The sequence below is a fragment of the Chenopodium album genome, chromosome 15 (genome assembly GCF_948465745.1).
Source record: "Chenopodium album chromosome 15, dcCheAlbu1.1, whole genome shotgun sequence".
NCBI lineage: Eukaryota > Viridiplantae > Streptophyta > Magnoliopsida > Caryophyllales > Amaranthaceae > Chenopodium > Chenopodium album.
In genome coordinates, this window is record NC_137848.1 from 48,947,081 (window position 1) to 48,958,631 (window position 11,551).

General features: G+C 33.8%; 1 protein-coding gene across 3 annotated transcripts; it reads left to right on the forward strand.

Annotated features, from left to right (window-relative positions):
• The first annotated feature begins 2,195 nt into the window (after nt 1–2,195).
• LOC145582432 (N-acetylglucosaminyl transferase component family protein / Gpi1 family protein) lies at nt 2,196–9,631 on the forward strand. 3 transcript variants are annotated; one of them, XM_081639429.1, is made up of 9 exons: nt 2,196–2,586; nt 4,915–5,304; nt 5,395–5,532; nt 5,615–5,715; nt 5,806–6,027; nt 6,631–7,128; nt 7,945–8,369; nt 9,024–9,117; nt 9,283–9,631. In XM_081639429.1, the coding sequence occupies exons 1-9, from the start codon at nt 2,401–2,403 to the stop codon at nt 9,392–9,394; spliced, it is 2,166 nt and encodes a 721-aa protein (XP_081495555.1). In that variant the 5' UTR covers nt 2,196–2,400; the 3' UTR covers nt 9,395–9,631. The 3 variants fall into 3 exon arrangements, with proteins under 3 accessions (XP_081495555.1, XP_081495556.1, XP_081495557.1); XM_081639430.1 differs by having other exon boundaries at nt 2,458–2,586; nt 4,895–5,304; XM_081639431.1 differs by lacking the exon at nt 2,196–2,586 and having other exon boundaries at nt 5,135–5,308.
• The last annotated feature ends 1,920 nt before the right edge of the window (nt 9,632–11,551 follow it).

Genomic DNA, 11,551 nt, shown 5'->3' on the forward strand with positions numbered 1-11,551 from the left:
AAGAGAATACTAATTAGAAAATACGTTTCAAAAATACGGGGTATTACAATTGTAGCCAATGAAGATCCACTCATGACCTATCTTCCTCTTGATTTATCCCATCAATGAGAATACTTATCAACATATGAAGCATCCCCACTAATTTATTAGTAGGTATTGAAGTTGGTTTCAATGAATGCTATAGTTTTTGAGAAGCTGAAGAACTCTATGATCTTTTCAAATATACAACTGAAGAATGCTTCATTCAAACCAAGTTGCACTCAACTATGTTGACACTGCGTAACTCAACTATCAAAGAATGTTATGTGACATATAGGAGATACCTAAACCAAACAAAACTTATAATTACTTCACCAACTATAGTAAGATAAAGAAAACTCCATGGATCAACATTACCCTCCAAACTTATCCTCAAAATAAACCCCTTGTAGAGACACAAACACCATCTCGATGAATAAAAGGTCTATGATTAATCTAGCCCTTCATACCGACATAAAAGAGATACCTAAACCCAACAAAACTTATCTAAGACCCTACTAAACTCATAATTACTTCACCAACTATCATAAGATAAAGATAACTCTATTGATCAACATTAATGATTCAAAACCTGTCATTGATCAATTCAATCGCTTTGAATTAATGGGTTAAGCACTTTGAGAGTAGAGGAAATTTTGTACGAATTTGTATGTTGTATTTATTGCCTTGAGTATATTTTTTTTTCCGATGGAGTTCGAGTAAAACTCACCCAAATTTGAGCCCGGGCCACCAACTACTTATGATTGAGAGGAGTTTGGGAGTAGGGGGGATTCCGACCTTTCCCCTCTATATTTAAGTGATGATATACGTTAATGCATAATTAAGTTGTTTAACAAAGGTGCTGGTTGGGTCTTTAATTTTACCAAAAAAACTCTATTCCCTATATATATTTCTATATACTCCATAAAATTTATTGATTAACTTATAATTTAACTGGTGGCACTACCTAGCGTGCACTAGTACCAAGCTAAGTTTGGTCTAGTGAAAAATATTACAACTTCCAACTTTAAACTTAGGGGTTCAATTCTTATTACAAAGTTTAAAGGAACTTAATATATTACTCATACCAACAAGATGCATCTTTCTTTTAGGAAAACTCATATGCTAAGATACTTCTCAATTAAGGATGGGTGACCTTCTTAGAAGTTCAAGGTGCGCATGAGTGAGGACAAAATGCGCCAGAAGGACTTGTGCTGCTCTGTGAGGACATTTGTTGGTCCCAAATGCAAATGCGGATTTCGTGACAACAAGCCCCCACCCTGATTTGGGGTCGGGGTGTTACACTAACTCTACCCCCATACATATTTCTATTAATGAAGCATACAATCCATTCTAACATTAAAACCAAACAACTTTAGACTAGTATATATACAACTTCCTCCGTTTCTTTTTAGTTGACACGTTTTTAGAGTCACGTTTGTCAATGCCCAAATTCAACCATTATTATCTTTAATTATCGAAAAGCAAAAATTATATAAAGTTGATATTTTGAAAATATATATAGTGATGAATCTAACAAGACCCCATCTGATTTTTCATTATGTATAAATCACAAAACACGGTCAAAGGGAAATGTGTGAATAGTGCTAAACTCAAAACGTGTCCATTAAAAAAAATGGGGATAGTATTAGATTGCATACAACCCATTCCAATTTAATGAACCAAACACTTCCTTAGGGTCTGTTTGTTCACCTTATTTTCACTTATTTTAAATGTAATAAGTTCAGATTAGTTCAGTTAAATTCAGTTCAGGTTTAAAAAGTTCTGATAAGGGTTATTTAAATACAAATTACAACTAAAATAAGTTTCTAAGGGTTCGTTTGGTATTGTTGTGGTTTTCTGTTTTTTGGTTTTTTATTTTTTAAAAGCATATGATATATGTCCATAATGAATCAAAAATTATTTAACTTTATTTAAATCATGATAATATTGAAAACTAACAACTGAAAAGTGGAAACACCTTTTTCTTGTTTCTTGTTTTTGGTTTTTTTTTTTTTTTTTAAGAAAAAGAAACTGAAAACCAAAAATACTGGCAAATAAGTCTTAAATTAGATCAGTAAAAATCAAGTGAAACAAACACGAGATAAAAATTGTGAGGGTTAAGCTCTCACGTCCATTCCTTTAGTAATCGTGCAGACGCCATACTAACTCAACTCCTTAGGCTAAACAAATGAATCTAGTAAAACTGCACCACCGAGTCCAACCCCATCTAACCCACCATTGAGTCAACTCGCTCATCTCATCTAACCCAGCGAAGATTCAAAAATCGAGCATCGAATTCATCGCTGAATCCCTAATTTTGGGGAGAGATTTGTTAATGGTGGAATCGAAGTAAATCGACAAAAAAAATAAAATAAAATAATGAGCATAAAATGTAGGGTTTGGTGGCCGAAAGAGATTTCATCTTCCGAATTCCCAAAATCATCAAAAAGTTTGTTGTTATTTGGTTGGTTCATCTCTTGTTCTTCATCTTGCCTTGATGTTGTTGTGGCTTTCGCTTTTCCTGATGATTTTCTCTCTCTTCATTCCTCTGATTCCGCTATTCAGGTTTGTAATACTGCAATTCCTTTGATTTTTGAACTTTTATGTAATATTCATGTATTGGTGTGTTATCGATTAATGAAGTTCATGGTAGCTAATTGTTTTATGCGCAATTGAATTTTGGACTTTAATTTAGCTAATAATCTTGTGCGTTGTTGAATTTTGAAATTCATTGTAGCTATTTATATTGTGTTGCCGATTATTGGAGTTCATTATAGCTAATAAGCTTGTGCGTTGTCGAATTTGAAGTTCATATAGCTAATAATCTTGTGCGTTAGCAAGGTTTAAAGTTGAGGGTAGCTAATAATCTCGTGTGTAATCAAATTCTGAAGTTTTAGATAGCTAATAATCTTGTGTGTTATCTAATTTTGAACTTTTGGGTTGCTAATAATCCTTTGCATAATTGAATTTTAAAGTTTGTAGTCTTGTTTGTTATCAAAATTTGAAGTTCATATTGCTACAATTTATAATTTTTAACTTACTGACTATGATTCCTAATAATCTTACTAACTAATAGTGATGGTTGTGTGCTAGCCCATTGTTTGATCCAATGGGAAATAAGTCTAGGTTGATATTAGGACAATAGAGTAGTTTGCGATGGGGGGTTTAGGTATTAAGTTAATCTGAGTTGGTGAGCTTAGTTTTGACCAAATGCTCTGGGGAGCCGAATTTGATCCAATTGTATATACTACCTCCTTTCCTTAATGTTCTTTACACTTACTATTTGCAAAAGAATTAAGGAAAGAAGAGACATAACAAAGAAGTCCCAGCGATTGGCAAATGCATGAAATGAGCCACTTAATGACTAGTAGATCAACAAGTGGGTAGTTTTGTGGGGGTAGGGAAGGGTAAAGTTCTGACAAATCATCGCCAAAAATGGAGTAAAGTAGAAGTTTATGGAACAAAAAGGGACACACTTATGTGGAGAGCGTACTCAATTTAGTTGTATTTTTGTGCTTGGAGGAGAAGGGGGGGGGGGGGGGGGGGAGTGCTTTGGTTCAATGAATTAGTTGCCAAAACCCCAAAATGAGTGTCTATAGAATGCGAGGGGCAAAAAAAGGGGGTGGGTAGAAGAGGGAGCACAAGGCTACTTGTACAGAAAGTTTTAATCGCTACCTGAAATTTTGGGTGCTTCCACATTCCGCTTCAGTGCATCCCCCCCTTTTTTTGTCTTGCCTAGGTTTGCAGAACAAGGGTTGTATGCTTAAGTTTGTTGCTCTTCTATCATCGCCTGTACACTGTGTGAGAATAAGTTTTAGAATGATTAAACTTGAATTTATTTGTGAATTATTGAATTGCCAAGTAATCATATGCTTGAAGTGTTTTGGGAATGTCACTGTGCAAGATTAGTTTGTAGAACTATTGATGTTAGATTGTTAGGTTTAACATAATATTTCATCAGTGGATTACTGAATTACTGATTCTTTTTTGACTAACTTATAGTATGTTATAATGTGGGTTCTAACTCCACGAGATATCATTTGCTTGAAGAGTCTTGAGGAATAATGCTTGTTAAGTAAAGCTATTTCTTCAATCCCAAATTCTTCGTACTTTATCTTTATGTTTTTGAGTGTCACAGATATTCGCACTTTCTGTTTTTGGGTATCACAGAATCTTCTTCACACTTTTTTATAATCACTTTTCTTAATTTCTCTCAATCCCACTAATTGATCTATTCACTCTGACACAACACTCTATCTTACATTAACTACTATTCTTAAACTTTTGTCCCCTAGTTTTGATTGCGTGCTTGTTTATAGTAATTTTTCAAGATACTTGGATGGTAAACTTTTATATACGTAGGATGGTAATTCCAAGTACTAAGGGGATCGTTAAAGTAAGAGCTGTATATTTGGATATGATCTAACGCAGTTCCCATAATTGATACTGTATTGGTGGTTGAAGGTTGTATCTAGTGGACTAGTGACAAATATTGTCGATTATCACTTTTGATAAGCTAGTGTTTATCTATTTAGCTTATATATTTGGGTTTTGGATCTATAGCTTATCCTGCTCTTGTTTCATTTTTCGAAGCTGGGAAAGGTGTGTCCAGATTAGTATGGTGGCTATACCGTTTGCAGTATACACATTTCTGTAACATAGTGTTATGTCTGTTATTAACTTATTTTCATGTCTACAACAATAACGGGTGAGTAGAATTGTACAACTTATGAGGTCATTGTCATACCCTTTCCTATGGTGTGTTAGTATTTCTTCCGCTCATAGTTCTCCATTCTTATAAATCTTGAAGGATTTTATAATAATTATGATGTCGCTGTATATAGTTCAAGTACGCTCTTTAAAGCAATTATAGTTTTTGGATGAATATATTAGGAGACAATTCATCATTCAAACGGAGAAATGCCGGTCACATTACAGGAGAAGTCTATTTTGACTGTTCTGGGTCGCTGTGTGCTGCCAAATGAGAATACAGACCATCTGCACAATTTTAATATGGTCAACAGTGATCACAGCCCGCAGTCTGCTAAAGCCTGTTTGCTCAATGGGCAACACACTTCTATTGCAAATTTTAGGAATTCAAGCTGTGGATGTACTGCTTATGACAGTTTATTAAAGCAATTCAGACATGCTTCTTTAAGCCACTCAACTTGGATCCAGTTTGTGTACGATACTCACAGTTATCCTTCCAGTGAGATTTGCTGGATTCCAGCATTGAATCATCTGCATTTGAATGGCGAACTATCAACTCAGGCTGAACTCCACGTATGTAAGTCTTTCTTTCTTCTTTTGCTTACTTCATAAGATGGATTCCAATCGTCAGTGCCATTTATTGTCTGCTTTTGAAGTTGACAGGTTATGATTTATGAAACTCCGAAATATGGTAGTCATCATTTCGCCTTAAACTTTTGTAGTTCCAAACCTACAAATTGTGCGCCTAAAAGACCAAAGTGGGTTGATGAACTCTATTATAAACGTCAGCTTCAAGATTTGGTAAGATTTGTGAGCACTTGTTGATAAGAATACGACTAATAATTAAAAATTATATCTAGTTAATATTGATTGCAACATGCAGGACACAGTTATCCTGGCTATTAATTGCTCCGCTGCTGCAAATATGTACTTTTGCAACAATCTAAGACTCCAAAGTTCTTCCCGGAAATTAGTGCTATACATGTAAACTTATCTGGTACTTTCTGTGTTGTTATTCTATCATCTCTATCCCTTGTTTTCTATTATTTTGTTGATCATCTGAATATACTGCAGGTTTTTGAACTTTCTCTGGAGGTCCTGGGCAATTGCTGTGGCCACCTTATCCACATTTCTCTATATAGTTCTTCAGTCATTCAAGAAGCTTGCAGGATGTGCATCAAATTTCTGGATGTTCAATGGGTTAGCAAAAATTTTTAGTAACACAGGGAGAAATACACAAGTTCGATGTCACCAGATTCTGTATTGGCCTATCTTCCTTAATGAAACCGGTCTAAGGTAAGTAATGTGTATAATGCTGGAGTTTTCTTTGATTTATATGTCATACTTGAGGTTCTGCATGAAGGCAAACATATATATGCGTTTTTTTTTTTTGTATTCCTGATTGAGTGTATGGGGCAAACTGAATTGCTTGAATATTTGCTGTAAGAATAATTTTGTAATTTTCACATTTTAATGGAATTTGGATATTAGAGTTACTTCAGGGACATCAGGTAGAAAGGGTTTAAGATGACTGTAACATTGCTGTTGCCGATTTCATAAATCGCACAAGACATGATCTGCATACTTATAATGGGAAATACTGCTTCACATGTATGAACAATTTTAACGAGTTTGCAAAGATTTTTTGCCTGTTATGTCTGTGTGGGTCAAAAAAATCTCCCGATCAGAAGTGTCTTGATGTGTTTGACCTATTGACCTGGCCTAGTCCATGACCACCTATTACGTCTGCGTGATGGCACCCCTTTTCTCTTAGTCCCTGTATTTCAACAATTATTCTGTGTCATAGGTCGGAGCCTTGTGAGAGCTTTTAATTTTTTGATCTGTTATGGAAATCATGGTTTTCTTTTTTGATTATCTTTGTGCTCCCAAATATGCAAGGTCTCAAGCATGTGTTGAATATGCGGAGAAAGCTGGATTACGAAAGCATTCCTTTTGGTCTTCTGCAGCCATTGATGTCTTTTTGGGGAACTTGGTTGGTTTTACTTTGTTATTACACGCTGAAGCTGTCCTTAAATGGTTTTCAACTTGTGCCATTCACTTCACTGATGATGTTTTACGTACGGGATGTGTATGGTTGATGGGAGTGCCTGCTGGTTTTAAGCTGAACACAGAGCTTGCAGGAGTTTTGGGTATCATATCCCTTAATGCTATCCAGATCTGGAGTACTCTCTGGTTTTCAGCAGCAGATATATTTTCTGGTGTTATTATCAAGATTGTTGCTTTGTCAGGGATTCTTCTTGGCATGACAATTCCAGTGGCATTGATCACAGACATGATTGCAATAGCTGCATTCCATGTTTACACACTCCATTATTTGATCTCTCTGTTGTATTCACTTCAGATTCAGGCGTTGGCAGCTTTATGGCGTCTTTTTAGGTAAACGACTTGATACATCTGCTGTGTAGTTTCTTAAAAGTCCTGTCATAAGCTCATAACAGTGTGGGAAACTACTAATAGCAAGGAGTTTTATGATGTTGAATAGGTTGTAGTCTCTTAAAAGTGCTATGACTGCTATCTGTAATCTTACAAACTCCATTATTATGATTCTGTGGTACATCCGTACATATACATACTAACATACTCAATGGTAACCATAACCCAATTTGAATTCATTTCAAATGTGTGCATTCCTCCATTTACAAGATGAGCCTTGACTCCTTGAGAAGAGCCTACCAAAAGTCCCCCCGAAATAACATTTTGAGGGGTTGAAATATTAAGGAGCTTTACTGTTGTCCAACATTGTACGTAAAGTATCCTGTATTTTTAGAAAGATGGAAAGCTAAAATGATGTGTAAAGATCTAGGTAGAGTGAATGGAATAATGTTGAAGAAGATATTTGTATTTTCCTTCAAAAAATAGAAGTTTTTGTATTTGTTATGCTGCTTGGAATTTTGAAAGTAACAAGGAGATTGTTGCTTGATCAAGTGTCTTAGCTGGTTCATAATGTATTTTATTGGGGTATATGTCCAGAGGATACTTGTTTGTATATATGGCATTTTCATTGATAGATGTAGCTAGTAAAGTTGTTCATAGTTAATGCATCCTAACTGTTTTGTATTGAGCATATTATTATTCCTTAAATTTGAACAATATTGTTGAACTATATATTGGCTGGTGATTTTTTTGGGATTGAACTAAATATTGTTGTACTATGGTGGTTCTAGTTGCTTAAGAGATGGTTTTGTCTGGCAGGGGCCGTAAGTGGAATCCTCTTCGTCAGAGGTTAGATAGCTATGAATACAGTGTGGAGCAACATGTTGTTGGATCCCTACTGTTCACTCCACTCTTGCTACTGCTGCCGACTACATCTGTCTTCTATATATTTTTTGCCACCATGAATTTGACAATTATCTTCTCCCTGACATTAATAGAGATCATCATCTCTATAATTCATGATACACCTTATAGTAAAATCCTTCTCTGGCTGGTAAGTTCAAAGAGATTTCCTTCAGGAATCTGGTTTGAAACTATTCACTGTCAGAGCGCTGCAGATACCTCCTCAGTGGATGGGTTTCTTATCGCTCCATCATGCAAGGCTATGCCTCAAGAAAAGAATACAAATTTCAGGAAGTCTGTACCTCTACTTTCACTACTCCGCAGCAATATTTTCACTTTTGGTGAGGGCTTGCTCTTTTCTATGTACTTTCAAGTTTTATGAGAATTATGACGATAGCTTGATGTGGTCAGTTCTTATTATCATTGTGCGTTTTTCAATGCTCATGCCTTAATAGTTGTTTACCTGTTACTACGTAGAAAATTAATGAACAAGTTGGTAATAAATCATAAACCTACGGTTAATTCATCCAAATTTTGCTTGTGATTTCAGGGGCAACCCTCGAAAGGTGGGGTTGCCTTGCCTGAGTTTTATCTGGCTGTAGGTAGTTAATTATTTCTACGATTCTACGAATCAATAGCTAATCTAAGAGTCCCAACTATTGCTGCAATAATCAGCTGTTGGGACTTACCTTACCCTTCTGCAAGTCTGCTAACGGCATCTTGGTATTTTTCGTTAAAGGAATGGCTTCTTAAAGTTGTGGATATAAAAGTAAAATAAGGTGGATGGAAAAGAAGAATTGCATAGGGAGTATGGGTATATTACCGGTGTTAATACATCGGATTGAAGTTATGTAATTTCACTTGATTGTCAGGTCAATGTCTGCTATAATTTTGAGTTTGGCTCTTAGCTTTGATGGTGTACTTTTTAGAATTTTGTTATCTATAGGATGATAGGAGTATAGGTCTTCCTACTAAATTAACTTAATATTTTATAGGGCAAGTGGTCTTCCCTCACTACAAGAACATCTGCTCTGGAGTTCATGGACAAACTCTTCGCTCTGCAATTTCTGGGATCCTCACGGGCAAAAGGTTTGTGATCTGCATCTATCTTAAAGTGAATCTTTATTCCTCTTACCTTCACCCTTTTACTCCATTTTCTCTTCTTATGGTGGTTTTTTTTTTCTTTCTTTGGGGGTTGGGTTGTCAACTTGTCATAGAGAGACATAACTCTTACATTAAATATGATATTTACAGTATTTCAACAAAGCTGTGCACCGAAGTTACTCCAGAAGTTCCTTGGATGTCTATATCTTACAGAGATTATTGGTACATTTGCTACGATGCAGTTCTTGCCCGCATGCAATGAATGTCCTCGTTACAATTCTGTGGCAATAGTAAAGTTGGGACTTGGGATCATGTAACAGCCCAATGCTGATCAAAGCTAAAGTTGTCTCTGACGAGTAATCTTCCCACTGGAATTCTTTCTGTGCTGATGACATTGGTGCTATTTTTTTTTGTAGTGTATTGGTAGAAGATTTGTTAAATACGTTCCCAATGGGATTTTGTAACCAGCAAGTTTGTCGTAAGCAATGGAAGCGAGATTTCTGAGATTAGCTAGTTGAGTTTTTATTTTTTATTTTTTGAAAAGATGAAAACTAGATTACTTCACTATTCTGTAGTTTGTTAATCAAGTCAAAGAAAAAGTTAACTGTGAGAAGTGAATATATATACTACGTTTTTTTTAATCATCAATGATTTGGTTAGAAAAATGTATTTTTTTTTTTAAAAAAAAAATTATTCCTATATACAGTACTAGATTAAACCTCGTGCAATGCACGGTTGTTAGATAATTCTAATGACAATAAATTTTACCAAAAATAATGGATACAAATATTATAAATAGACTTAGTAGTAAAATGTATGAAATATTGTGAAAGAAATTAATTAAACATATAATAGTTATAATGGGCAATTTGATATTTAAGGACATTTATTTTAGATTTTATACAAACTAAAAGTTATAATTTAATTACAATAAGTATTTTTTAGTAAGTGGTTTTGGAGGGAAAACTTTTTATAATATTTTGCCAAGTGCTCTCTAAGTTTCGCCTTTAATATAATGTAAATTGATTGATTATTGTATTATACTATTATTATTAAGCCTTGTGTCGCAAGTATTTGAAAAACTTTGTACCTAGGATTGTATTATTTAATGATAATATTCACAATATTTGTTAATAAAACTTGGAGTCCAATCTAAGTTGAAACTACTCTTTTAATATTTAATCAAAAAACCTCCAAGGAGTCGGATTTCTTTTTGGGGTTTTATATAAATATCCACAAATTGCAATCAAACCTTAATTTTCGATTTTTCTAAATTTCCAATTATTTTGATGTAATAGGTATTTTCTACACCTTTATACTTCTCTTTTTGTTAAGATAGAAATATATGTTAGGATATTTATGATATTATATGATAGGCATTGATTTGTATAGTTGGCATATATTGGCATAGGAAAGAATATAGGAATATTCGGTGGTTTCCTAAAATCTATCACTGATGATTTTTGTACAATATATATTTTGTCACCTCACATGAATACAATTCAAGCTTTCTGAAAAAGATGAAAATAGGTTTTGATTATTTGTAATTTGACAATGTTATTGATTAATTTGAATGTTAGTACCGTTAAATTATTGTTTTTTGATTTTATGCATTGGAAGATTATTATTATGATTAATCAGACGATTTACAATAACAGTTGACTTAATGGTAATCTAACCTAAAATCTTAATACAATTTGAATTTAATTTTGTTTGTATTTGACTATCATATTATAGAAAAATCTTGATTATTATGATTATTTAATTTCCATTATTATTGGAGTTATTTCACCATTTTTTTCTTGGGAATTAGGGTTTTGGAATTAATATATTATAAAAATGAATAAGAAATTTACTTGCATAAGGAAAGTTGATAAAATTTGGGCGAAGTTTGATGAACCTGAATATATGATTTCATAAATTGTATTAACAATATTTTTGGTGTAGACTTACTCACACCTAAACCACTCATATCTCTCACCATTGGTGAATACTTCCCTCACCACATCAAACCCATGTACATGGAACATATTTATAGTAGTTGTTCTTATTCTCTAGATTTTTCTACATATGTCTAATATTACAAGTATTTAGATCTTTCTACATCAAATATTTTTGATATTTGCACAAAATATTTCTAGATACAAACCTCTTTTGATTTTTAAAATTTTCTAAACTATTCACTCGATTTTTCATTGCACATTTACATTTTTCTAGATTAACTTACAATAAAATTTTCCGTTTGTGTTTAATATAATGTGATGTAATTCACTTCACTTTTGTTCAACCTTGATCATCTAGTCTCTTGATACACAACAGTATAATCATATGTTTTTTTTTTGAAACACAGTATAATCATATTTTGGGTTATGCCCGCTAATTAATTTAAGTTTGCACACAAAGGCCGGTTTTTTGAAAT

Coding starts and splice junctions, on each gene's coding strand:
- LOC145582432 (XM_081639429.1), top strand. CDS start 2,401: ATGAGCATAAAATGTAGGGTTTGGTGGCCGAAAGAGATTTCATCTTCC. Junction 2,587..4,914: donor CCTCTGATTCCGCTATTCAG/GTTTGTAATACT, acceptor TGAATATATTAG/GAGACAATTCATCATTCAAA. Junction 7,129..7,944: donor GCTTTATGGCGTCTTTTTAG/GTAAACGACTTG, acceptor TTTGTCTGGCAG/GGGCCGTAAGTGGAATCCTC.